The sequence below is a fragment of the Genypterus blacodes genome, unplaced genomic scaffold, assembly GCF_046128005.1.
Source record: "Genypterus blacodes isolate CSIRO-AG114 ecotype Tasmania unplaced genomic scaffold, CSIRO-AGI_Gbla_v1 ptg000047l_1, whole genome shotgun sequence".
NCBI classification, from domain to species: Eukaryota; Metazoa; Chordata; class Actinopteri; order Ophidiiformes; family Ophidiidae; genus Genypterus; species Genypterus blacodes.
The window spans coordinates 45,631-71,957 of NW_027466860.1; the positions used below are offsets into that span (position 1 = coordinate 45,631).

At 51.1% G+C, this 26,327-nt stretch overlaps 3 protein-coding genes across 9 annotated transcripts; 2 read left to right on the top strand and 1 right to left on the bottom strand.

Moving 5' to 3' along the window:
- Nucleotides 1–240: 240 nt before the first annotated feature.
- LOC143000386 (lysosomal proton-coupled steroid conjugate and bile acid symporter SLC46A3) lies at nt 241–5,170 on the bottom strand. Of its 2 annotated transcripts, none has more exons than XM_076149693.1 (6): nt 5,069–5,170; nt 4,216–4,431; nt 2,729–3,608; nt 2,516–2,599; nt 2,092–2,248; nt 241–1,067 (listed from the first exon to the last, which is right to left on the bottom strand). In XM_076149693.1, the coding sequence occupies exons 2-6, from the start codon at nt 4,408–4,410 to the stop codon at nt 959–961; spliced, it is 1,425 nt and encodes a 474-aa protein (XP_076005808.1). In that variant the 5' UTR covers nt 4,411–4,431; nt 5,069–5,170; the 3' UTR covers nt 241–958. The 2 variants fall into 2 exon arrangements, with proteins under 2 accessions (XP_076005808.1, XP_076005809.1); XM_076149694.1 differs by having other exon boundaries at nt 5,006–5,164.
- A 697-nt stretch (nt 5,171–5,867) lies between these two features.
- On the top strand, nt 5,868–23,561 carry synj1 (synaptojanin 1). Of its 6 annotated transcripts, none has more exons than XM_076149678.1 (30): nt 5,868–5,930; nt 6,965–7,122; nt 7,253–7,339; nt 7,718–7,985; nt 8,118–8,343; nt 8,425–8,508; nt 8,770–8,847; nt 10,521–10,582; nt 10,784–10,880; nt 11,059–11,234; nt 11,334–11,415; nt 11,511–11,663; nt 13,541–13,706; nt 14,551–14,742; nt 14,846–14,930; nt 15,099–15,239; nt 15,320–15,512; nt 15,597–15,755; nt 15,946–16,102; nt 16,261–16,387; nt 16,480–16,692; nt 16,779–16,857; nt 16,960–17,125; nt 17,201–17,383; nt 17,856–17,978; nt 18,386–18,427; nt 18,741–18,793; nt 18,874–19,057; nt 19,212–19,546; nt 20,405–23,561. In XM_076149678.1, the coding sequence occupies exons 2-30, from the start codon at nt 6,999–7,001 to the stop codon at nt 21,404–21,406; spliced, it is 5,037 nt and encodes a 1,678-aa protein (XP_076005793.1). In that variant the 5' UTR covers nt 5,868–5,930; nt 6,965–6,998; the 3' UTR covers nt 21,407–23,561. The 6 variants fall into 6 exon arrangements, with proteins under 6 accessions (XP_076005793.1, XP_076005794.1, XP_076005795.1 ...); XM_076149679.1 differs by having other exon boundaries at nt 13,550–13,706; XM_076149680.1 differs by lacking the exon at nt 18,386–18,427.
- Nucleotides 23,562–23,842: 281 nt separating this feature from the next.
- Nucleotides 23,843–26,294, top strand: cfap298 (cilia and flagella associated protein 298). Its single transcript, XM_076149692.1, has 7 exons — nt 23,843–24,393; nt 24,514–24,681; nt 24,865–24,932; nt 25,030–25,188; nt 25,526–25,657; nt 25,795–25,890; nt 25,972–26,294. Exons 1-7 carry the CDS (start codon nt 24,255–24,257, stop codon nt 26,080–26,082), a joined length of 873 nt encoding a protein of 290 aa, XP_076005807.1. The 5' UTR covers nt 23,843–24,254; the 3' UTR covers nt 26,083–26,294.
- Nucleotides 26,295–26,327: the final 33 nt, after the last annotated feature.

Below are 26,327 nucleotides of genomic sequence, written 5' to 3' on the forward strand. Positions count from 1 at the left end.
GTACTCTTTCACATGTAAATGCTGGGTAAGAGTGACCTCTAGTGGTTAGAAAGGAAAGGACAGTAAACACTTTAGATGAATGAGGCTCTCAGAAGATCGGTTGATTATTCATTCATGTTCATGATTCTCTTTCTTCTTTGCTTCCTGTGAGACCTCAAGCTGTCACAGTTTGATTGATTTAAAGGATCCTAAATATTCAATTACTCAAATTTAAAAATTCACACAATGAAGACGACACAATTGAACACAAAAGGTAAGAAGCTAACAAAGACGCGTGCTAGGATCAGATCTGAGTTTATTAGTCACGTATATATTTACACACTGGGGCACGTCTGTGTTCTGTTAGACAAGAGCAGCAGAGAGCCGCTTAGAAATCAGGTTGATATATTAAATATGAAGTCATTTGGGAGTGTGCGTGTGTGTGCGTGTGTGTGTGTGTGTATCAATCGTGTGTGTGTGTGTGTTCTGCTTCTAACAATCAAACTTTTTTAACATTTCATATTTTTTTAAAGCTCATACAGATTTTTTTCTCTTTTTTTTATGTTTTTATTTGAGCTCTTGCTCAGTTTGATTGATGTACGGTGAAAAAACAAGACAACAAACTCTCCAGATATTGTTCCAGGTGATGATGTCACCGCTGTAGAAAGAGTACAAAACACAAACACACACTCAAACTAGCTTTGAGTCTTCTAAACATGCTGAGGTAGTTCTGTCTGTCTGTCAGTCACACCACAGCCACACATCAGTCACTGATCATAACATCATTACATGGTGTCACACACCCTTAGCCCAGTGTGTGAGTCGTGTCTGGGTACCTATGAGGGCTTGGCCCGTCCGTCTGTCTGTCTGTCTCTCTGTCTGTCTGTCTGTCTGTCTGTCTGGTCCAGGGCCTTCAGAAGGAGAATCTGGTCCCATCTCTATCAAAGTGCTGGTGAGGCTCAGGCCGGCCCGCTCAGGCTCAGTTGATGAGGCCGTTGTTCTGGTTCTGATCCTCTTCCAGGTCTTCGTCTCCTGTGATGAGCTTCTGAGACTCCTTGGCCACGTCGGTCCCCAGCACGCCGACCGTCCTGACAGAAGACACAAAGAGGAGCGTTAGAAACTCACTGTGCTGCTTCAACCTGAAGGAAGGATCAATGTACTGATACACACACTGACACACACACTGATACACACACAGACACACACACTGACACACACACTGCTGACACATATGTTCACTTATCAAAGCCTGCAGAGACGTAAAGCTTCCTATTGTTTGTCCTTCTCTGCAGGTTAAGGTTCAATACTTACTATTGATTTATTGAAACGTTCAAGGTTCCTTTAAACTCTGTAAACACAGAATTAAGTTTGGGAACGACAGGGAAGAAATGCTACCAAGTCATCTTACCAAAATGAAATAAGGTTTATTTACATCTGCAGAGTTTGGTCTGGATCATTTGAATGCAGGCGTTGCCAGACTGAAACCAGCCGATCAGTTTCCAAGCTCGTCGCCGTGTCAACCATTGTCGAGCACAAACAAAACATACCTGAGAACATTTTGTTTCCGACTCGTTCCACAGCACGACACACACACACACACACACTCTGATGTGTGTTAGAGTGTTCGGAGAGGAAACAAAAGGAGAAGAAGCCGTGTGTGTGGACGGTTCAGAGACTTTACATACAAAGCTGTGTGTGTGTGTGTGTGTGTGTGTGTGTGTGTGTGTGTGTGTGTGTGTGTGTGTGTGTGTGTGTGTGTGTGTGTGTGTGAGGAATGCAGCAATGAGGAACCGAGTGTCCTTGTTTGCCAAATTGAGCCGAATGCTTTTCTGTTCAGCAAAGCGGGAAAAACAATGACTCAGCAGAAAGAGAGGTGTGTGTGTGTGTGTGTGTGTGTGTGTGTGTGTGTGTGTGTGTGTGTGTGTGTGTGTGTGTGTGTGTGTGTGCGTCACAACTGAAGCATATCCACTTTATAAAGACACAGAAGGAAATGAATCTGGACATATTTCCCTCTGATCGTCTGCAGAGGCGATGATCTTCATGATTCCTGATCAATAATCTATCAGCAAACTGCTAAATCCCTGTTGTGCTCAGTGAATGTTGCCAACTCACCCGAGGGCGGCCAGAGGAATGACGCACAAGCCGGCAGCCAACAGGAAGCTGAAGCCAGGGTACCACTCCACCGTGGCGGCGTAGACGCTGCTGAAGACGGCGTTGGCCACGTTGGTGGTTAAGCTCTCCAGGAAGGCCACACAGGCGAACAGAGCTCCTGCAACACAACACACGCAACACGCAACGAGAACACGTCAGCGTCTGAGAGGCAAACACAACATCGGAACAAGAGAAACAAGTTTGATGAAGCAGGAGGAAGGAGCCACACACACACACACACACACACACACACACACACACACACACACACACACACACACACACACACACACACACACACACACACACACACACACACACACACACACACACACACACACACACACACACACACACACACACACACACACACCCTCACCCTCACCCTGCTCAGACTTGGGGATGATCTTTGACATCATGGAGCGCAGCACAGGAAACGGCATGATGGCGAGCAGCATCGGCGCCCTCACTGCACACGGGACAGAAAGCAAACGCCGTCAAGAACACGGTGACCAAAACCACGCACTTGATCCAGACAAACAAACAAACTGAGCTGATTCCAAACCCTCTGACATCATGATGTTAAAGCTCTCCTCACCTAAGAACATCACTAAGGTGGTCTTAGCAAACGCCACCATGATGAGGCCTGAGACCACCGACAGGATGCCCATCAGGACGATGAGCAGCTGAGGGACGCCGCAGCACGTGAACAGCGTCACTCCGGCGAAACTGGCGATGAACACTGTGGTGGACAGCGCCGAGCCGTAGCCGATCAGGATCTCGCTCCAGCACAGCGGCTTGTTGAGCTCGTACAGCGTGATCAAGGAGATGGAGCCGAAGTAGGAGAAGGAGAAGGAGGTGAAGACGATCATCAGGAGGATCAGGACAGTCTTACACCGCCGGCTGGCCCCAGTGAACAGCCTGCGGGCGCCGTCCAGCACGTCTGCCACGGCCCACTGCTGTGACCCGTCCAGGGCGTAGGCGTCAGGTGGAGGCTTCTTCACCGTCTCCTCTAGGATGAAGATGGCGTAGAGGAGCACTAAGCACAGGCACAAGGCCGCCGTCAGGAAAGGCCAGTTGAACCCCGCCGCTCTCAGGAAGTAGCCTGTGGATAACGCCGCTCCGCCCGACAGCAGGCCGACCACCATGTCCACGCCGGCCATCCTTAGCGTCTTCTGGCGCCCGTCCTCACACAGGTCGGCGATGTAGGCGTAGCAGCCGCCGAAGAACGTCCCCATGCCGCCGAACAGCGAGCTGACCAGCGAGGCGCCGATCAGCAGGTAGAGGTTGAGCTCGAAGTAGGACACGGTCAGGAAGGCCAGCGTGTAGAGCAGCGTGCCCGTCAGTGGCAGGATGATGGCGATCTTGCGTCCGCCCCGGTCGCTGTGGGCAACCAGGATGAGTGTGACGGCCAAGGAGGGGACGGTGGAGGAGAGCTCAGAGTAGAGCGAGAAGAGCGACGTCTGTCTCTGTACCTCCTGGAGAGAGAGAGAGGGGGGAGGGAGAGAGAGAGGGAGAGAGAGAGAGAAAGAGAAAGAGAGAGAGAGGAAGAGGGGGAGAGAGAGAGAGCGAGAGGGGTACAGTTTACCTTTAGTCAAGACTCCTCAGTTAAAGAGAAACAAAGTGAACGCATCATTAAACACAGAGTGAACTCGGCTCTCTGCTTTATAAAGTTTTATAATTATTCAAGCATAAAATGAGGAAACAGAGGTTTTATAAATAACCTCAGTGACACAACCAAAACAAAATAGGAAACAAGCTCACCGCAAACCACAACAGGTGTGTGTGTGTGTGTGTGTGTGTGTGTGTGTGTGTGTGTGTGTGTGTGTGTGTGTGTGTGTGTGAAATCAGAATTCTGACTTTTATGCATTAATAAATGTACAGAAATCCCAATACTGTTCCTGGTGTGGATCAACATGCAAACAGCAGCTGAAATGGATTCTCTGCAGAGAGTTTGTTTGAGTCAGGATGTTAAACACTGATCGCAGCTGTAATTAACTGCCGAGTCAGACGGTTGAGGAATACACTGTTGTTTGTGTAAGAATGGACTGTGTTCCTTTCACACATGCAGTGTTGGACACTCACATTGTGGTAGTTTGTGTTGTCGTCGTCCCCGCTGACGTTGGCACATCTGGAGGCGTTGTCAGAGACGGGGTAGCTGCTGTTGGTCACTTCCTGCCAGATACGGCGGTACACATACTGCTGCACCAGGGGATAGATGAGGAAACCTGAGAAGGCATAGAGGGCCACCACCGGCTCCACCAGGTACAGACCCTTCATACTGAGGGACAACAAAGCTCCCTGAAGAACACAGAAGACACAACATGTTCACAGGTCAACAGGTTAAAGAACAACAAACCAGGAAAAACAGCTGAACCTATCAGTTTTCCTGACATTCAATAGAGAAAACTTGATTCAAGTCAGCCTGAGGAAAAGTAGAAACGAGTAATAATACAAACAATAACATTAATTTATGGGGCACTTTACATATCATGAACGTAGCGTTTGAGATTCACATTTGAGAGTTGGTTAAAAAACAAAGTACACACATTTAAGCTGAGAGACAGAGATCCTTTAAAATGAGGAATGCATGTCTCGTTAAAAGCTTAACTGAAACATACATTCGTGCTTGTGTTCCATTGTTCACGGAGTCACAGTTTTAGATCATATGTGCTGACTCAGTCACGCTGACAACAAACATCGCGGCTGCTTGTTTGGTCCCTTGTGCACTTTCATGACAATCGAGCAAACGTTCTCTAGCTGTCGTGCAAAATTAACGTGGTAACAAAGGCAAAATCACCTGTTTCACAAACGTAAACATGCAGACGGTCAATAACTACATGACAGGCAAAAGGAAAACATAAAACATCTCCACCTTTTACTTTAACTTTGACTTCTATTCGGTGCGTGTTGACCGGAGTGTGCGTGAGGCTCTTACCGCTCAGACAGCCGCCCGGTCCATGTTTGGGTTCGTTTGATAACAGGCGCACTTTGAGACGTTTGAGCACCGAGATCTGTGTTGATAAACGTGTACACAGACTCTTGCTCAAGAAGCCCCGCCCTCCGTGGTATATCATTAGACAAGGATTTACACGTCTGCGTTGATTGGTCAAAAGACGCTGTCAATCATAAGCAAACGCGGACGAGAACATTATGTGACTTTGACTTTCCGGCTCTGAATTTTATATAAACACGTATTTGTAATTCGTGTAAGCAGCTAACATATCACTTTTTTTAAGTAGTGTATTATTTGCGTGCTGTCAATGGTTCAATAAATATACTGAAATATAAACACGGCGCCGTGTTATAAGTATTACGGTAATACGCTAACGTGACGTCTTGTGACTTTGAGGAAATGGTTTAATTTTTGCCCTTTTAATGCTTATTTACTCAGAAACTGGCACGTTCAAAAGACCACTGCTACTACAGCTAAATTATTACGTATTCAATTCAGGTTTATATATTTTAATTTAATCTTTAAAACATTTAAAATACAAGTATTTAATTTAATGATACAGATACCGCATGTGAGACATCTCCACTCATTTTGTGTTCTTATCCACAAGGACAATAACTTCTTTGTTGAGATGAATAACATGTGAATTATTTTAAATGCTTACACGACTTTTTTATTTTATGTAAATGAAACAAAAACTATAAAAGGTGAAACGTTTAAAACGGTATTACGGTAACCTAGAGAGTGTTTGCGTCGGAATGTACCATCTGGGCAGCACCGCGGGGGGATTTTGTTGTGACAGCAGTCAGAGCTCAGCAGTGTAAAAACCCGGCGGGGGGGAACGGTAAGACGAGATCTCTTCCTCTATGTCATTTGAATCAAAGCTATAATTTACACATGAAGTCGATACTCAACCTCATTTATGGTCGCATTTGTTTTATCACACCAGCTCGCTCGTGTTTGTGTTGAATGGCTGTCAGTTTGTGTCTCATCCCGGAGGTTGAGCTAGCTAGCAGCATCAAAATATCGCTCGCGCGCTAGCGAATCTGAGCTGTGAGTGATTAGCAGAGCTCCCGTCACCTGCGGCACCGAGCAGCTGATCGTTAACAAGATGCCTCGGTGCTCTGCTTTAACTCCGTGGGTTTCTCAAGTGTCACGCAAAATCCGCAGTTCGCATTAGCTTCGTCTGGTTCCGCTGCGTTTTTAAAGTCGTGACTGTCCGTGTCAGGATGGATGTGAGCTCAGCTGGCCGGCCTAATGTTCACATTCTGCTCCTAATCTGCTGCTAGTCCACCTGTTTACATTCAGATTGTGCTTTCATTCACCGCGGCGGGCCTCAGGTGGGCCGAGGGTTCACTCAGTTTAACATCAGCACACTTACACATTGTTACTCGCCGTAGCCCTTCTCAGTAATGTGTGTGTGTGTGTGTGTGTGTGTGTGTGCGTGTGGTATTAGATTGTGTTGGAAAGCTTGTAACTTAATTGCCTCGCCGACGTGACAAACTGGCTCGAGGCTTCCGATGTCGTAATCAAACTTGTGTTCAATCCGGATCTTGCAGTCTCTATTGCTCAACATGACAGATGTCTCTCACACGGATTTAGTTGTGCCGAAATTACAACATAGAGCTAAAGAAGCCTTAATCAGTAACCAAGGTTTAATTCTTTATAGCTTGTTTTTCTAATTCAGTCATTTTGATGTATGTAATATTTATAATGCTGACATAAACATCCAATAAATGTCATCAGTCACTCTCTCAGCTCTCCATCAGTGTGTCTGTGTGTGTGTGTCTACCTAGAAGCTTCCAAACTGCAGATGTTGTGTGTGATTCTACGTCCAACGTGTCTGATCTGCTGTCAATCATCCCTCTTGGGTTTCAGGTCCTAACATAGGTTACTTAATCTTGGATCCACAATGGCCTTCAGTAAGGGATACCGCATTTACCACAAGCTGGACCCGCCCCCGTACAGTGTGATCGTGGAAACCAGAGCCAGGGATGAATGCCTCATGTTTGAGTCGGGGGCCGTGGCTGTTCTGTGTAAGACTCTTATGTTTGATTGCATTGTTGTTGTTCTTAATGTCCCCTATGGAATCTGACTCTAAATGAGATCGCTGTAAGGGGGGGAAGTTATTCTCTTGACCTGAGTTTGTTGTTGTTTGTCTTTCAGCTGCAGCAGAGAAGGAGGCCATTAAAAACTCCTACACTAAGATTGTTGATGCCTATGGGATTCTTGGAGTCCTTCGCCTCAACTTGGGTAAGACTCAGACTCAGACTCAGATGTGTCTCTTGATGGCGCTGCCCTCCTCACATACCTGAGAGCAGATCCAGGTTCTGCCTCTGTGTTCATGTATTAAGCACCTCAGCTTTGTTGTGGCGTCCCCGCTCACACTAAGCTGCTTTCTCCCGTCCTCTGTTCGACCTTGACCGCCTCTTGTTATCGCAACAAGGAAAGAAGGCGTGCAAAAGATTAAAGCTCGGCCTTAAAGATGGGTGAGATTTGGTGGGCGGGTGATTTGCTGTATACGGACAAGCAACACGGTGTATTAACCATTTACTGTCCAGGCCCTTAGCATGTAGAGTTTCTGGACGGTGCCGCCTTTTCATTCCCTCTCCATTTCTCTGTCATGTGCAGGCGACTCCATGCTCCACAGTCTGGTGGTGGTGACAGGATGCAGCTCTGTGGGGAAAGTCCAAGACTCTGAGGTGTTCAGGGTCACACAGACCGACTTCATCTCTCTGAAAAACGACCCGGCGGACGAGGACCGCATCGCCGAGGTGAGGAAGGTCCTGAACTCGGGGCACTTCTACTTCGCCTGGTCCTCCACTGGAGTCAGCATGGACCTAAGTCTCAACGCACATCGCAGGATCCTAGAAGACACCACAGATAACCGCTTCTTCTGGTAGGAGCTGGAGTCTCACTGAAGTCCCAGCATGCAACAGAAATACTTCCGAACCATCTGTTATCATAATACTCATTTATATTTCATATTTGTTCCCTTCTTGTGATTCTGAATGTCTCTGATTCGTATTAGGAACCAGTCTCTCCACCTGCACCTGAAGCATTATGGAGTGAACTGTGACGACTGGCTGCTGAGGCTGATGTGCGGCGGCGTGGAGATCCGGACCATCTACGCCGGCCACAAGCAGGCCAAAGCCTGCATCTTCTCCCGCCTCAGCTCCGAGCGAGCCGGCACGCGCTTCAATGTCCGAGGAACCAACGATGACGGACAGGTGGCCAACTTTGTGGAGACGGAACAGGTGAGTGTGACCCCGGACTGTTGGGTTGTGTGTCTGACACTATGATCGTCATCTATTAACCCAGGTCTTGTTTTTGAACAGGTGATCTTCCTGGATGACAGAGTCTCCTCCTTCATTCAGATCCGTGGCTCCATCCCTCTGTTCTGGGAACAACCAGGCATCCAGGTAAAGGGAACCCCATCTGACCTGAGCTTGATGTTTTAAAGATGTGAAGCCTTACGTAGAGAAAGAATGAACCTAGTCTCGGTGTGTGTGTGTGTGTGTGTGTGTGTGTAGCTCAGAATCCCTGCAGCTCTTTGTTAAAGGAGCCAAACCGCTCCATGAGCTACAAAGCAGGAGGTGGAGGGTGAAAGCCTCTGTTGTGTCTCTCTCACTACACTCCATGTCCTCAGCCTGTGTTTAACATTTTGTCCATGCTGTGTTTAGAAAAAGTCCATTAAGGGCGTTTTGTTGCACCTGAATGAGAATCGGACCCCTAATGGACTGGATGAGAACCCCCACCTGGTACAACACCTTCTTATTTGCCTGGCTCTTGTGGCTCTGCTGGTGTCGGCTCTTTCATAAAGGCAGAACGGTTACTCTGTGCAACGCCGGGCGACATTCAGGGCTCCATTATCACTCCTCACCCACATACAGCAGCCGGGATCTCTCAGCGCACACACTCCTGTCCCGACATTGCACAGACGGGTGGGGTTAGGCCTGAACTAGCCCAGGTTGTTGGTCGTGGGTTAAGGGTTCATTTTCTCTGTTCTCTCTCAGCTCCCAGACTTCTTTGGTCAGGTGAGAGCCTGGTCTGAAAACACCCCCCAACCCCCCGTCCTCCCACCCAGTCTGCTGCTCTCACAACCTGGTAGACCAATTAGACTCCTCCACTCCGCCCACAAGGCCTCTGGTTTGGTCCCGACACACCGACACACACCTGTGACTGTGGGTTTGGGGTTGTTTTCAGTCCGAATGGTAGCCCTCCTGCTTCAACGTGCCGTTTCAGCTCTCAGCCACTCCATCTACATCTAGCGCCTCTGTAGACCTGCTGTACTCTCTGCTCCTTGTTCTCTCCCTCTCCAGGTGATTAGATTGTCTTCATCTGAGTTATGGCTCACTGCACACATGGGGACGGCTGTGAATGAGTTTAGAGGTCATAGAGGTCAGGACGTGTAGTGTGGCGCCACAGGAAGCTGCTGTGACAGAGATGTGAGTCCATGGGAGGACAGATCAGGCTCCACGGTCATGTTCCATAGCTTTAATGAGCACTAGAAGAAGAAGAAGAAGTCTTTATTCCGGCTGGATTAAGTCTAGATTATTCTGCTGACATGGAATCCTGCCCTTATTGTTCTATTTATAGTTTCATTCATTGTTTTACTGATGCTGCTCCCTGTGTTAAGTTATCCTCTGTCTGAAATTGCACCTCATCATCCTGTGTGAGCTGAGGCGGCTCAGGTCTGAGGTGTGCAGGCTGCAACCTGAGAGCCCTTTAGCTGCACGGGCAGGAAGTTATTAAATATGCATAACAGCAGCAGCCTGCCCCGCCGTCCAGGGAGGAAGTGGGGACAAAATGGCAGCCACACACACACACACACACACACACACACACACACACACACACACACACACAGTAGAACCTGCAGTTAAGGACAAACCCATAATGTTCCATGGAAGTCGGCTCCTGTCTGAGGCCGGATCAGGTGGAGGAAAGGAACGGGACAGATCAGATGTGGCGTTTGTTTACTTGTATCTGCCGGGGCCTTTAGATGGAAGAAGCTGGTCTGAGGGCGAGAGGAGACGACTGAGAGCCTGAATGTTTGTGTCCAAAGGTAGAGTTTAGTCAGGCAGCGTGTTGGGACTCGCAGCCTCGGCCTGTTGTTTCACCAGAGCCCCGCTGAGCCTGAGGGGGCGTGGCCACGTGTCTACAGACCTGTACTTTAGGAGAGAAGAAGAGGCTGAGGTTTCTCTGCTGCTCAGGCGTCTTCGTCTCTGTGTGAGCGCACCCCCCCCCCCCCTTGTGTTGCTTTTTGTTCCACGATGTTTGTTCTCGCCCGTATGAATCTCTTCCCGCTGTCCCACAAATTGTCCAACATGCGACACGTCTGTGCCTCCTTCCTCCTTCCTCATCACTGGAGGACCACACAGTCACATTTGTCTCTTCTTTTGTGTTTGTCTGCCCGTCTCGTCCCTGACAGGTCGGCTCTCATCGTGTCAAACTCTCCCGGGGATTTGAGGCAAACGCACCTGCGTTTGAAAGGTAATTAAGACGAGGCGAGGGTTAACACAGAGGACGTGTTCCAGCTGTGAGAGGAACAAAACAAACACACAGAGCAGAACCTCATAAAGCAGCTCTGGTGCTCCTTTGGTCTGTGGAAGTGGAACTGTAGAATGTTCTGGTTTATGGGAGTGTGATGTGTGTGTGTGTGTGTGTGTGTGTGTGTGTGTGTGTTTTCTGCAGGCACTTCACGGCTCTGCGGCAGCTGTACGGCAAACAGGTGATCATAAACCTGCTGGGGAGCAAGGAAGGGGAACACATGCTCAGTAAAGCCTTCCAGGTAAGAGGGAACCAGGCTTTGTGTGTTCCACAGGAACAGGAAGTCTCTCACTTTGTTTTGCACAGTGATGACTCCTCCATTTGAATAGGCATTTGTTTGGCCTCTTATTAATGCAAACCAGTTGTGCCGGTGTCCAAACCCTCCTGACGCCTCACGTCTACTGTCTTCTGTCACTCAGAGTCACCTGAAGGCCTCAGAGCACGCCGGAGCGGTGAAGATGGTGAACTTTGACTACCATCAGAATGTGAAGGGAGGCAAAGCAGACAAACTCCACAGCGTCCTCAAACCCCTGCTCAACAGATTTGTAGAGGATTGTGGCTTCTTCTACTACACAGGAGAGACGGGCATCACCAGGTCAGACTCACTCACACACACAGCAAAGAGAGGAGGGATGAAGGCCAGTTTGATGATGATGATGATGATGATGATGACTAATATTGTCACTTTGCTCAGAACTCAGAGTGGAACCCTCAGGACCAACTGTCTGGACTGTCTGGACAGAACCAACAGTGTGCAGGCCTTCTTTGCCCTCGAGGTAAGACTGAGAGAGAGAGAGGAGCATCTTCTTCTCCTCCTCCTCTGTGAAAGCTTCTTCACCTCCATGGTCCTCCTCTCCTCTTCCTCTCCCAGATGCTGCCCAAGCAGCTGGAGCAGATGGGCCTGACTGAGAAGCCTCAGCTGGTTGCCAGGTTCCAGGAGGTTTTCAGGACCATGTGGTCAAGCAACGGCGACTCGGTCAGCAAGATCTACGCCGGCACCGGAGCCCTGGACGGCAAGGCCAAGGTACACACACACACACACACACACACACACACACACACACACACACACACACACACACACACACACACACACACACACACACACACACACACACACACACACACACACACTCTCTGATGGGACTCATGAAGCTTTATTGCTTTTACACACTCAGCGACCCCCGCAGCATCAGACTCTAACTGAACGTTACCATAGTGATGTCATAAAACTAACAAGGCAACGCCATCCAATGAAGCCACAATAGTGATGTCATCCAAGCTTACACACATTTCTGCTGTGAAACACAAACACACACCCCGGCCCCTTAAACATTAACCTCTAAACTACCTTTACTGTCCATGAACTATTAACCCTGAACCCCCCCCCCCCCTGTGAGCCTGGATGGGTTGGTTGAGGGGGCGGAGCTCTACCTCGCTCTGCCTTCACGCTCACTGTTGTTGCTCTGTCCCTCCTCTGACCCTTTGTATTTTTTCAGCACCTTTATCTGTGCGCTGACCTCAGCTATGGCGGTCATCAGCTCCAGTTTCTCCCTCTTAGCTTTGTGTCGGGCCTCTGCGACGCTGTGCCACCGCTTTAACGAAGCTTCCTCCAGCTCCAGCTGCTGCTTTGCCTCCAGCGCTGCAGCTCGTTTCATCTCTAGGTTAGCGCGTGTTGGCGAGGCTCGTGAGGCTCTGGAGGCTGTCGGTACGCGACTCCTCTCAGATCCACGCAGACGGGCGCTGCGTCTGCTGCGGAGGGCGGCGACCTGTGAGACGCTGGCCCGTGGTCTCAGCAGCTCCTGAAGGCCAGACTCTGCTTGTGGTGTCTCCACCTTGGCCTGTTCCGCTCCTCGCATGGCTGAGACCCAAACCTTAGCTCGGCCCATGAATACTCTGAATTCTTCACTTGCCGTCTTGTCTTTGGGGACACAGCTCTTCCTCACTCAGCTTCACCACCTCTTTGGATGAAATTGTCTCAGTCTCGTTTCCTCTTGAGCCTAGCAAACAGGTCGTCATGGAAACGGCAGGACTAGCTAGCCTGCAAACACCAAAGTACAAAGTCTAACAGTGTCCAGTCAGAAAACAGTGTGGCTCCCAGCGACTCACACATCAGTGTGACGCTCTAAAGCTTCTCATCCTCTTACCGACTAACAAAGTGATGTCATCCAACTCATAAGGTGATGTCATCTAATAACAACACAGCCACAGCAGTGAGGTCATCCAAACTGACACATTTACAGCAGTGATGTCACATTTGTACCCACTTCCTGTTCTGTACACTCTTGTGTGTGTGTGTGTGTGTGTGTGTGTTGAACTGTGTGCTGCTTCTGTTCTTAACTCTTGTGTGCCGTCTCTTTCCGCTGTCCTCTGGACCTCTCTACCTCTCTGTGGTAAGTCAACAAGCCCTTCTATGTCATGTTTAGGCTGTGGGTCTGTGTTCTGGTCTGTTATTGATTTGATCTCTGTGCCTGTGGGGTGGATGGGGTTAATGCAGGGGGGGAGGGGGAGGGGAGGAGTCCTTCTTCCATCTGAGGTGATTGATTATGTTTTCTCTGGGATGAACAAATTGTCTGGGCTCTCCATGAAGCTGTGAGATCTCTTGACTGATCTATTCTGTATCTGCTGACACATTTACACTTTGAGTTCACCTGCAGTCTCATGAGCTCCATACATTCTCCAGATGTTGGGTTGGCATGGTAACGCAAAGGTGTAAATGTAAATGCCGAGCAGCACTCAATGAAACCAAAGTATGGATCACGTGCAGCACTTTGATCCTCTCTAATCATCTGGAGGAGCTGTTCCCTCAGCCTCTCTCCTCTTATCTTCCATTGGTGAGCTTCATTTCTAAAGAGTGTGTCGTCCGTGGCTCTGATTGTTTTTAAACGTCTTTATCTCCAGGCGGGGAAGCTGAAGGACGGAGCCCGGTCTGTGACCAGGACCATCCAGAACAACTTCTTTGACAGCTCCAAGCAGGAGGCCATCGACATCCTGAGGCTGGGCTCCACGCTCAACAGCGACCTGGCAGACAAAGCCCGGGCCCTGCTCACCACCTCCAGCCTCTACGGTAACTCAGCTCAGCGTCGGGTCCGACCCTGGCCGCACCGGGACGTAAAGGATCGCTGTCACATTCTGCAGCTATCTTTGTCTCATTGTTGTCATAATTCCTGCTCCAACAGGCTCAGTTGGCTGAGGTATGTTTTCAGACAGCACAGTAGCCAGAGGCCTGATTGAGAGCAGAAGGTGTCACTCAGTGTGTCGGCTCTCTCTCTCTCTCTCTCTCTCTCTCTCTGCCGCCTCAGATTAGAGCCGACCTGCTGCTGTGTTAGTCTTATCTGTCTACACAACAGTTAACACGCCCCTCTCTCCCTTCTCTCCCCACTGCTCTCTCGCCCACAATCTTAGTCACTGAGCCCGTCTTACAATCAGGTACAGTAACCCATAAACAGCCCCCCCCCCCCCCCCCCCCCCCCCTCCTCCACCCCCTCCCCCTCCTCCAGTGGATGATGTTTGCGTCCCTCCATCCATCCATCTGTGTTTGCATCCCTCCTCATCTGGTTCATTCCTTTGTAAACCAGCGTTGGTAATGATTCAAGCCTCTGCACCTTCACACTTCAGATGCAACAGAGGATCAAATAAAGAGAATTCTGGATTGTGCGACACACGGCTCCACTCAGGGACGACGTGGACGGACGGCATTGAATCATTACCAAAGTGGATTATTGCTTAAGTTTCAGTATTTACTAAGCAGTAACTCTGATGTTTCCTCCATATCGACCCTCATGTTGTAGGTTATCCTTCTGTTGTGTGTGTGTGTGTGTGTGTGTGTGTGTGTGTGTGTGTGTGTGTGTGTGTGTCCCTCGCTGCCTCACTGTTCCCTCTCTCCTAACACGCTCTCCTCCCGTCTGCAGCCTCTCCCAGAGTGTTGCTGGGAATGTGTCAGAGCTACGAGAAATACACGCGGCCCAAGCAGATCCGGGTCGCCGTCGGCACCTGGAACGTCAACGGCGGCAAGCAGTTCCGTAGCATCGCCTTCCGCAACCAGACGCTCAACGATTGGCTGTTGGACGCTCCCATGAAGGCGGGGCATCTTGAGTTTCAGGGTACGACGCAGGCACATCATCGTATTCCAGTCCAGCCTCAGTTCTCTGCATCACACACACACACACACACACACTCTCATTGTTGATGTTTGTCTCCTTACAGACAGCAAAGCCAACCCCATTGATATCTTCGCCATCGGGTTTGAGGAAATGGTTGAACTGAATGCTGGCAACATCGTCAGCGCCAGGTATGTGCTTCTGATTCTGCCCTAAGGTGTTTTAGAAGAATTTAGACAAATGATGTGACGACGCCTAGAAGGGTTTCCTCTGTTCTTCTGTTTGGAACACTTTGAACATCTCAACATGGACTGATTCCACTTCTGACCTGTCCTCCGTCTCTCTGTCCTCCCTCCCAGCACCACCAACCAGAAGCTGTGGGCCGCTGAGCTCCAGAAGAACCTCTCCAGGGACCATAAGTACGTGCTGCTGGCCTCAGAGCAGCTGGTGGGCGTGTGTCTGTTCGTCTTCATCCGCCCGCAGCACGCGCCCTTCATCAGGTAAGAGACGCTGCACGCTCTCACACTCACACACACACGGTTTGGAGTTTCACCAAGTCCGACACGTCCCCGTTTCCCAGGGACGTCGCTGTGGATACGGTGAAAACTGGAATGGGCGGGGCTACGGGCAACAAAGGGGGCGTGGCCATCCGCCTGCTGTTCCACACCACCAGCATCTGCTTCATCTGCTCCCACTTTGCCGCCGGCCAGTCGCAGGTCAAGGAGAGGAACGACGACTACAACGAGATCACACGCAGACTCAGCTTCCCGATGGTAGAGGCCGCCGTGTTCACAACCCGGGTTATAACGTTTGTTTGCCTGCGTGACTTTAACTCGCCCCCCTCTTCCCTCCGTCAGGGTCGTCTGCTCTACTCGCACGACTACGTGTTCTGGTGCGGAGACTTCAACTATCGCATCAGTATGCCCAACGAGGAAGTCAAGGAGCTGATCAAGCAGCAGAACTGGGACGCTCTGACAGCCGGGGACCAACTGCTGGACCAGAAGAACGCCGGTTTGGTACGGCGGCCATATTTAGACACACAGAGAAACGTTTATGAGTCACTACATCTCAACGCTGCACCATGGATGGCTGTGATAACAACAACAGCTTTATGGGCTAGAGTCCAATAAGACTCCTACTGAAACAAGCTCTCCCCTCCTTCAGGCTGTGGTTGATGATAATCTTCCTCCTAAATGTCTCCCACAGGTGTTCCGAGGTTTCATCGAAGGGAACTTGGACTTTGCTCCCACCTATAAGTACGACCTGTTCTCAGAGGACTACGACACCAGTGAGAAGTGTCGCACACCGGCCTGGACCGACCGCATTCTCTGGAAGAGGAGGAAGTGGAACTTTGACAGAACCGGTGAGGGACGGCGTCTAGGGAGAGGACAGACTGACTGACAGACAGACAGACTGGCAGACAGACCGACCGACCGACCGTCCCCTCATCTACAGAATGAAGCGCTGCCTGTCGTCTCTTCTTCCCTGCCCTCTCATGTTTTGCTTTGTGATGTGTTGCAGCTGAGGAGATGAACGTAGTCGGAGCAGCGTCTACGTCTGCAGAGAACGAGGACAGTCCAGATTCCTCCTGGAGGGCTGGCTCTCTGAAGTATTACGGCAGGGCTGAGCTCAAAACCTCCGACCACCGGTGAGACGAAGACGAGGACGCCTGACAGAGTTTTGACACTGTTGTTGAGGTGACTTCCTGTCTATCCTGACCTCTGACCTCTCTGTCTGCAGGCCCGTGGTGGCAGTCATGGATGTGGACATCCTGGAGGTGGACCCGGAGGCCCGGCACCAGGTCTACAAGGACGTGATCGCCCTGCAGGGGCCTCCGGACGGGACCATCCTGGTGTCGCTCTGCACCTCCGGGCCGGATGATTACTTTGACGACGCTCTCATAGACGAGCTGCTGGACAAGTTTGCTAATTTTGGCGAGGTGATCCTGATCAGGTGCGTCTGTCGCCCTCACACACACACGCAGACAGACGGGTTGGCCCCAGACTGCTCTTCTACATCAGTGTGTCTTTGTGTTGCAGGTTTGTAGAGGAGAAGATGTGGGTCACCTTCCTGGAGGGTTACTCTGCTCTGGCTGCTCTGTCGCTCAGTGCCTCCTCTGTAAGTCACCAGAGAGGATCAGAAGGTTCAATCACCTCTGTGCAACATGAGACCCACTCACCTGTCTGCTGCTTGTGTGTGTGTGTGTGTGTGTGTGTGTAGGTGCTGGGGAAGGTGATTGACATCCGTCTGAAGAGTCCAGGCTGGATCAGGAGTCTGGAGGAGGAGATGAGTGTGGAGAGGATCTGTGGCAGCATCCCCACCTCCGCCAGCTCCACCCTGCTGGCTGAGGACACCGACATGGGAGAGGACGACTACGATATGGAAGGTGAGATGAAGAGCCGTGTTACTGCACAATAAGCTTCTGACACAGTGACCCATTCTAATGGCACTTCCTGTCCAGGTGACGTGGACGACGAGGTGGAGGAGATCCTCCCCCAGCACCTGCAGCCCGGCGCCGGCTGCGGCCCAGGCTCCTCCCCGCTCCCCTCCCCCAGGGGCAGCCCCTGCCCCTCCCCCACCCACGGAGAACCCTCAGCCCCCAGCAGGCCCAGCCGCACTCAGCAACCCTCCAGACCGCCACAAGGTGAACACACGCCCCGCCCCGCACGCCGCCATCATCGCCCAGGACCCAGTCTGCCTCTGCTGGGCTCTAAACTTTAGATGTTGTTTTGTTTCTAATGCGTTGACGCAGATTTAAGCCCCTCCATATGCAGGAGAGACCCTCCAGGTACAACCTAACGTGTGATGGTTTGATGATTTACAGTGTGGAATGTTTACAGTGTGATAACACGCGTGACCTGCTGAGCATGTGCACAGTGAAGAGCTACGGAGACGCTCCAGAGAGGGCGGGGCTTGGTGTTCTGCTTGGTGTGTGTGTGTGTGTGTGTGTGTGTGTGTGTGTGTGTGTGTGTGTGTGTGTGTGTGTGTGTGTGTGTGTGTGTGTGTGTGTGTGTGTGTGTGTGTGTGCAAAGGAACCTAATCTGTTCTCATGTCATTACCTCGTGCTCTTATCTCCTTGATGTTTCTTCTTCTAACTGTGTTCTTGTTTGTCTCAGGTCCTCCGGTTGACTTTCAGCCCGGCGCCCCCACATCTGTGGAGCCCCGTCGCCCACCTCCCCCTCGCCCAAACGCCCCCCCGGCCAGACCTGCGCCCCCACAGCGTCCTCCTCCCCCCTCAGGTACACTGATCACCTTTAAACAGCACAATCACTCCTGTGCACCTAACAGTTCAGTGTGTATCTATGTGTTTGTATGTGTGCTGCCGTTCATCCATCTGACGCCACACAGAGATGATCAGCTGTAAATCCCTTGACACCAGAATGTTCTGACTCCACTGAGTTCCTTTCCCAAATAAACTCTGAGATGTGAGAGAGGCTGAGTCACTGTGAGTCACTCTGACTGCTTCAGACTGGGACTCAGTGATGGTTTCAGTTCTAACGTCAGGCAGACTCACCACATGATAATACTAGTTCCTTCTGTATCCTGTTGCCATTGGAAACGCACCTGCTTCCTGTGACAAAGGTTCCACTTGTTTAGCTCCTCACTGTTTACCCTCATGTGGTTTGGTTTCCTTTGTGCTGCAAAGGATCCAAAAGTCCGGCTCTGGCTCGGCCCGACGCTGCCGCAGGTGAGTGTGTGTGTGTGTGTGTGTGTGTGTGTGTGTGTGTGTGTGTGTGTGTGTCATCTTAGCTGTGTGGGAACATGTTGAGAGGCGCTGAGAGTGTGTGTTGTGTGTGTGTGTGTGTGTGTAAAGCTGCTGGCACCCTGAAGGCTCCAGATTGTCTTCCAGCCCTCCTGCTGCTCAGGAGCGACTGAGTCTCGTTCATGAAGCAGCAGCTGTGTGACGATGACGTCGTCCCTTTAGGAAGTTTGTTTGTCAGATTCTCTCTGACTTCCTGCGTCTCGGCTCACAGGCGTTGAGCTCCTCTCCTCTCTTTCAGGTCGAGGCTCGGCAGCAGCTGGAGGTCCTGGACCCGGACCCTTCTCCAGACCGGTGAGATGATGTCATCATTCATCACAGAAGCACAAACGTATCTGAGCTAACTTCCTGTTTCCTCCCTGTTCTCCATCCAGAATATCCCCCCTCGAGCCGGCGTGATCAGCATGCCCCCCCAGTCCCGCCCACTGCCGCTCTCCCACCCCGGAGCGCCCAGACCCATTCCAGAGGTGCACCCAGGGGCCCCCCGCCCCACCCCGGACACACACCCAGGGGCCCCCCGACCCAGCGGCCTGACCAAACCCCCCGACCTGCCTCTGGGTGAGACCACACACACACACACACACACACACACACACACACACACACACACACACACACACACACACACACACACACACACACACACACACACACACACACACACACACACACACACTCACACACTCACTGGTCTTCCCTCTCTCCCCCTCAGGTCCTCCTCCTTCGGGCCCTCCTCCCTCCGTCCCCCCGCTCTCAGGCCCGCCCTCAGCGAGACCCCAGGTCCCGTCGCCCATGCAGCCCCCCATGCAGCCCCAACCGGCCCCTCCCTCCGTTCAGTCCCAGCTCCCCCCGCCGATGCAGCCCACGCTCCCGGCTCCTCTCCTGCCCCAACAGGCCGCGGCCCCCAAAGCAGCTGGACCGCCGCCTCCTGCCGCCGCCACCTCACCGCCGCAGGGTCTGGCCTCTCCTAAGCCCCCGCCACGCTCCCGCTCCTCTCACGCTCTGCCTCCCGACGCTGCCAAAGCTGAGACGGCCCCCGCCGCACAGGTTGGTGCCGCACTTCTGTAACGATCCAGACAGAGTACGTCAGGATTTGTTGTTTGAGGAGCTGACAGGAAGCTCAGCTCTCTGTTGTTCTCTGCTTTTGTCTCTGATCCGTTTGTTTCTCTCTCACAAGCCGGAGAAGCCCTCAGGGTGACAGGTACTTGATATTAAACCACTTCCTCTCTCCATAGCACCACAGTCCTCTGCTCCGACGTCTTTATTTACCTCTCATACATTAAGACACCCAGTAACCCCGCCCCCTCCCCCCCCTCATTGTTCCACCCCCCTCTTGTTTTTGACATCTGAACTTATGTTCTCGGGTCATGCGTTGGTTTGTGTCAGGATGCAGCGCTCCGACTCGTCCTCGCCTCTTTTCCCGGTCGAAACGATGAAGAGTTCGTCTGCAAAATCCAAAAACCAAACACGCTTCAAACTCACTACATCTGGAAAGATCACGCTTGATTGACAGGACCTGGAGTTTTGCAGACGATCTCTTCACATCAATCAATGACCTGTAAAAGCAGCGAGGCGTGTTGTTGTCGGTCCCTCACTCGTCCTTTCATATCTGCTCACTGAGGTCAGAGGTCAGAGTGAGCTCATATGCAAATGACCTCATACTTTAAGTTACATTGTGTCAGTTTGTGTTGTTGTGTTAGAGTTAGAGTCTATCTGTGCACTGTGATGAAGAGTGAGAAGATTCATGTTCAAACACTTGACCAGGTTAATCTTATAAAAACACAAATCTGGATCAGATTGGCCTAAGCGTTGCTATAGTAACACACAGCCCATTTAGGCCTAACTGGACCTGCTCCATGTCGTCTCGTGTTGTGACGTCTCCATCTTTGCTTTGCTCCTCCGCAGACCAACGGGCTGAACGGAATCCAAAGAGAAGCACAATGGAAGCCCGACCCCTTCGACACACTCACGTCCGACCTCCTCTCCTCCTCCTCCTCTTCATCGTCCTGGTACACCACCCAGTCCCTGACGCGAGGCTCCTCCCTGCACGCACCCCCCTCCGCCCCGGCCCCACCTCCCTTTTCCTCCGCCACCCTCCCGTCCTCCTCCTCCCTGCCGTCGTCCTCCTCCGCCCTGTCGGACCTGCAGGCGCTCCATTCCTCCTCTTCCTCCTCCTCGCTCTCCACCCCCTCCCCTCTCGCCTCCTCCCTGCTCCCTCCTCCCCCGGTCCAGTCTCGGTGCCGCTCTCAGGAGATGCTGCGCGCCTCCCCCGTCCTCCTCCCGACCGAGCCGGCCCGCCCGGCCCGGCCCAACAGCACCAACCCCTTCACGGCGTCGCTCCTGCAGCAGCACGAGCAGCGCCGCCCGCTCACCCCGGACTTCAGCGTCCAGCATCAGGCCATGAGACCTGACGTCCTCATGTCCTCCTCTGCCTTCGCTCCGCCCCTCCTCCCCACTCTCGCCCCCGTCCTCTCCCACCCACCGGCGCCGCCCGCCGCCCATCTCCATTGGACCGCGCCCCTTTTAGACTCATCGTCCACTCGTTCTCCCCCTCTGCTCCCCCTCGGCCCCGCCCCCACCCTCCCCTTGCCCTTTGCTCCGCCCTCCTCCCTCGCCCCTCGTCGCCAGCCGCCTCCGCCCGGAGGGAAGCCGAGCCAGCAGTGGGTCACCTTCGACGACTCCGACTTCCCCCTCCAGACGAAGACGCCGCCGGCCCCCGTCTTCCCCCCCGCCGCCCTCCTCCCCCAAACCCAAACCGGGCTTTCCGGGTTCGACTCGGAGCCCGACTGGGCGTCGTCGGCGCCCTCAGTGTTCCCGTCCCTCCCTCCTCCCGTCCCCAGCAGAACTGCGCCCTCTGACCCAAAGCTCCCAGACAGAGCGAGCGACGGCTTCTTCACAGAGCGATAGGACGAGGGCACATCTAGACATGTATAGATCTATGATTAATGTGTATATGTGTGTGTGTGTGTGTGTGTGTGTGTACAAAAGAGACAGTATTTAAGAAGTATATAGCGCCCCCTTATGGAGCTCAGCAGAGGAGAGCTGTGTGAGCCAACATGCGTGTTACATACGTGTTCTGTCCTTCATACAGGCGTTCGCTTGTTCCCCCCATGTGATCTGAGATTTTAATACCAATGGTTCCAATGTTTATTTTTATTTGGGGCGGCGAACACGTTAAACCGTATATAACCTGTATCTACACACACTCATCCCTGTGTGTGTGTGTGTGTGTGTGTGTGTCACTTCACATTCCACTGGGCTTCACGTCTGCATCATGTGGCTTCTCTGTCTCTTCCTGACGGTCTGTTGTGTTTCTGTGAGGCAGAGGACGGAGGAGGCTGCTGACCTTTGACCCCCTCACACTGCTGCTGCCTGTCGCCCTGTGAGCAGCAGACAGATCAGATTAGAGGTCGATCAGGCCAGGGGAGTAAATCTGTAATCGCCCTTTGCTTTGATCATGAATGTACTTTATGTTGCACTGGTTTCCGTCATGGCCGCCTCCTCCTCTTCCTCCTCCTCCCAGCAGGTGTCATAGTCCAAACTGTTCACTGCCTCGGGCCTGTTCCTCTCTGTGACGTCACGCTTCTATGTTCCACAGCTCTATATCAAAGACATACATGCCCGTTATGTTTACACGTGTGTGCTAAAGTGGAACCGCCTGGCTTCATGTGTGTGTTTGTGTGTTTGTGACGGCCGTGTCCGTGGTTTTTGCACAAAGTAACTCATATGCACTGAAACGCTCTCCTGTTCTCTTCTTCTGCTGAAACAAACCTGTGGAACAAACCGGACTCTGTGTGTGTGTGTGTGTGTGTTTGTGTGTGTGTGCGTGTGTCTCCTCCTCCATGTATGATGCACATGTTGTTTATAATGGGGGGGGAGGGGGGGGGCTTTGGTTTTAATCTTCAGTTCAGTTGCAAAATCCTACTTTTACTTTTCCTGAACTTTTATTCTGGGTGACCTCATGTTGCCGTTGTTGGTGGTGCGGTCAGACGTGACGTGCTGTGGTTTGAGGTGTGTGTGTGTGTGACGTGATTTGCATGGATGTGGGCGTGGCAGTGCTGTCACTTCCTCTCTTACAGTCACAGTACAGTAGAAGAAGGAGAGAAACCAAACCCCTGAAAGGATCTGGCCTGGGCCGGGTCCAGATGTCCGGCCCCGTTCTCTCCTCAGACTCGCTGTGGCTCACATTCCTGACTGAATGGTGTGATTGTATCAAACTCATCTGCTGTGGTATTCCCCCCCTCTTTTCAAAGTGGTGTTACTGAGCTTTGCTGATTTGGTAAACCCTCCATGCTGTGTGTGTGTGTGTGAGTGTGTGTGTGTGTGTGTGTGTGTGTGTGTGTGAGGTGATGTCAGTATTGTTTGTGTTCTGTCACTGGTTGAGTGTTTCAAGTGAACGTCAGTGGCGCTGCCATGTGGACAGGTAGTTGTTTGGCTGCAGGATCTGTGTGATCGAATCGTTCCCAACGCCACACAAACCCGCTTTGTCGTGTAACTGGAGTCGTTTCCCCCTCTACCTTCCTTCAGACGCCACATACGGGTCTGAAGCTCTCTCCCTGAGGACGTACTGATGGTTTATGACCGGCTGACTGATGCTTCTGTGCTTTCTATCAACATGTAAAATAATGAAAAGCTCAGCATTCAGACGTCTCTCAGCTGCGTGAGCAAGTGGATGTGGTCACGTTTGCTTACATGCTTAAGTTGGAATTGATGTAAACTCTGAAATGCATTTATTATGTTATCCAAATCTGTGCAGTAGATTCTGTATCTGCATTAACAATAGAGGACTAGCCAGCGCTTTGTGTCATGTTTAAGATGATTTCCTTTTTTTTAAAGAGACAAATTGCTCCTTTTGTGAGGTGGGTGTCCCTTTTTATGACTATAATCATAGTGAACAGTCTGTGTTGTTGAACATATCCAGTATGTATTAATGAGAAGACATGAAGCTGCGACTCATGTTAATATCCAAGGTTCCATATTTCAAGTGCACAGCTGATTGCACATTTATGTATGAAGCAAATTGTGTTGTATGTATGCAATAATAAATGTAAGTTGACCTGAATGCTTTGTTTTGTTTTGTTTGTGCCTGTTAATGAATAATATACATCTTAGACCTTGTACGTAGTATGAATGTGTGTGACATTTTGATGTGCAGTGAAGAAATGCATCACTAGTTTACATTTATTAATCAATGCACTCAGGAATCATCGATATTTTACTTTACTGAAATTATTTGCATTCTTCTATTAAACCATGATGTCATCGGTTTCGCTGTATAGAATACGTCGTTCCCATTAAGACCGCTAGGGGCAACAACGCGAGAAATGAATCGAGCTTTGGTAACCAACATCTCGCGAGAAGAGACGCGCGCGTGAGTCCTGGTGCTAATGTTTTGCCCAATAGTTTCGGGATAGTAAACAAACGGTAAACGTAAATTAATGTCTGGATATTAAATGAACGGAGCGTCGCTGTGTTTCACCCCACAGGTTTATTTGTATTATTTCAGTCTTTACGCGCCAGTTACCGTTTCTCTAAACACACCGAATGTGGCTAACGTTAGCTAGAAGTTAGCTTTCTAGAACCGTCTCTTCCAGGCGGAGCGCCGCGTTGCCATGGTTACACACTAACTCCAGGCTCTTCGGTTCGTTAGTTTTGGCGTCACTCGGCTGCTATCGCCACACAATGACGTCGCTGTAGGATTCATTCACTCACAGATTTAACCTCAAACTTCAGTTAGCTTCAGGAAGTTTCCACCATGGTGCTGCTGCACGTGAAGCGCGGGGACGAGAGCCACTTTCTGTTCAGCACCGCCGTGGACGCTCCGCTGGAGACACTGATCCAGGAGATAGTCCACATCTACAACGCAAGACTCAAAGTGGACCGGATATGTTCAGGTGAGGGGCTAAGCTGGTTTGTTTAGATAGATAGACTGTTATTGTTTGTTTGCTGTCAACTGAGAGCACAGAGACCTGCAGCATGTAACAGACTCGGTGTGTGTGTGTGTGTGTCGTCAGAGATCTCTGAGCTGGCGGATCATGGGGTCTCGTTGCCCCCCGACATGCAGGGCCTGACCCAGGAGCAGCTGTTGGAGCTGAGACTGGTGGACGAGTGGGAGGAGAAGTGTGAGCCCAGTGGGGGCGCCGTGCTGAGGACGGACGAGATCGGGAGGAGGAACGGACATGGTGAGACAGTTGGTCTGCATGGACAGCAGACAGGTTCAATGATGTCAGGAGGCAACATGAAGTCCATTAGATCCTGGTGAAGCTCTGAGTTCTGGCCGCTGATTCTGGCCAGGATCAGATTCAGAGTCTCAAAGAGCCCGAGCTCATCCAGCTGTAAACCTTCTCCCTTCTACCTTCCTCCAGCTCCCAACGACAAAATGAAGGAAGTGTTGATGAAGACTGTGGAGGCGGCGAAGGCAAAGATCTCCAAAGTGAGTACGGCCGTCAAAACGAACACTCTGCTCTGGTTTGTGTACCAGAAGGGTCAGAGTGTTTTCATTCAAGGCTTATTTCTCTTTCCTCCCTCAGAAACAGCTTGAAGCGAATGTTTGCGTCACCATGGAGACGGTGACCGAGGCTTTGGATCAGCTCAGGGGCGCGGTCACCATCGTCTACCCCATGGGGCTGCCCCCTCATGACCCCATCAGGATGGAGTTTGAGAACCAGGAAGACCTTACAGGAACACAGGTGAGCAATAACAACCACAACCAGAACAAGCACGTCAGAGGGAACATATACTGAAATATGTTGAAGAGGGAGTTTAAATGAGACATTAGGGGCAAATGGAACACAGTGGATTCTCCTACACAGGACCAGGATCTTTGTAATACAAGAATTCCATCTGTGGGGGCAGAAACCCATGAATGATGGACAGATAATTACACATTTTGTGTCCTAAAGACCTTGTTTTCTGTGATTACTCGTACGTGTTGACCCCATGGCGTCGTCATGGCATCTCCTCATTCATCTGAAGCCCTGGCGCCTCAGCGACTCGTCTCATTCTCCCTCTGGCTCTCTCCTGCAGGCGTCTCTGCAGGTGATGGCGGAGGACCAGTGCCAGCTGTGGTGGGCTGCCAAGGAGCTGCAGAGAGGAAGAAAGCTGCAGGACTACATCGGCAAGAACGAGAAGACCAAGCTGGTGGTGAAGATCCAGAAGGTGAGAGAGGATACACACACATTCACAGATAGTTTAATGTTTAATCTGTTGTTGTTTAATGTTTTTGTCCCCACACTGGTAATAATGTGAGTGGCTGTTTGTGTGTGTGTGTGTGTGTGTGCTGCGGTTCCCGTCAGAAAGGGCAGGGGGCGCCAGGGAGGGAGCCTCTGATCACTGAGGAGCAGCAGAAGCAGATGATGCTGCATCAATACAGGAGGCAGGAGGAGCTCAAGGTCAGGAAACAAACAAGCTGCACCTCTGCACCTTCACACCAGTCTGTTTGTTTCTAAAGCCGTTTCCTGTTTCATCTGCAGAAGCTGAACGAGGCTGAGGATGACAGCTACCTGGACTCTGAGTGGTCAGACAGACAGGCACTCAAGAGACAGTTTCAGGGCCTCAGCAACATCAAATGGGGCCCCAGGTAAACACCAGACACACTGATCTGATCTGGTCTGAGGAGAATCTGCTGTGTTTACGAGTTCTAAACCTGTTCAAGTCTTCCTGGCCCCGCCCACAGACAGCAGCGCTGTGAGGTCAGGTGAGGCCGATGTTGTAAACCTTTTTATTATTCAAACTTGACTCTGTTCCCTGTTATCAGATGCATATTCTGTTCTTTAATAAAGCTGTACAAACAATATACACATTTAAAAATACTTCATAGTGAAGTTTA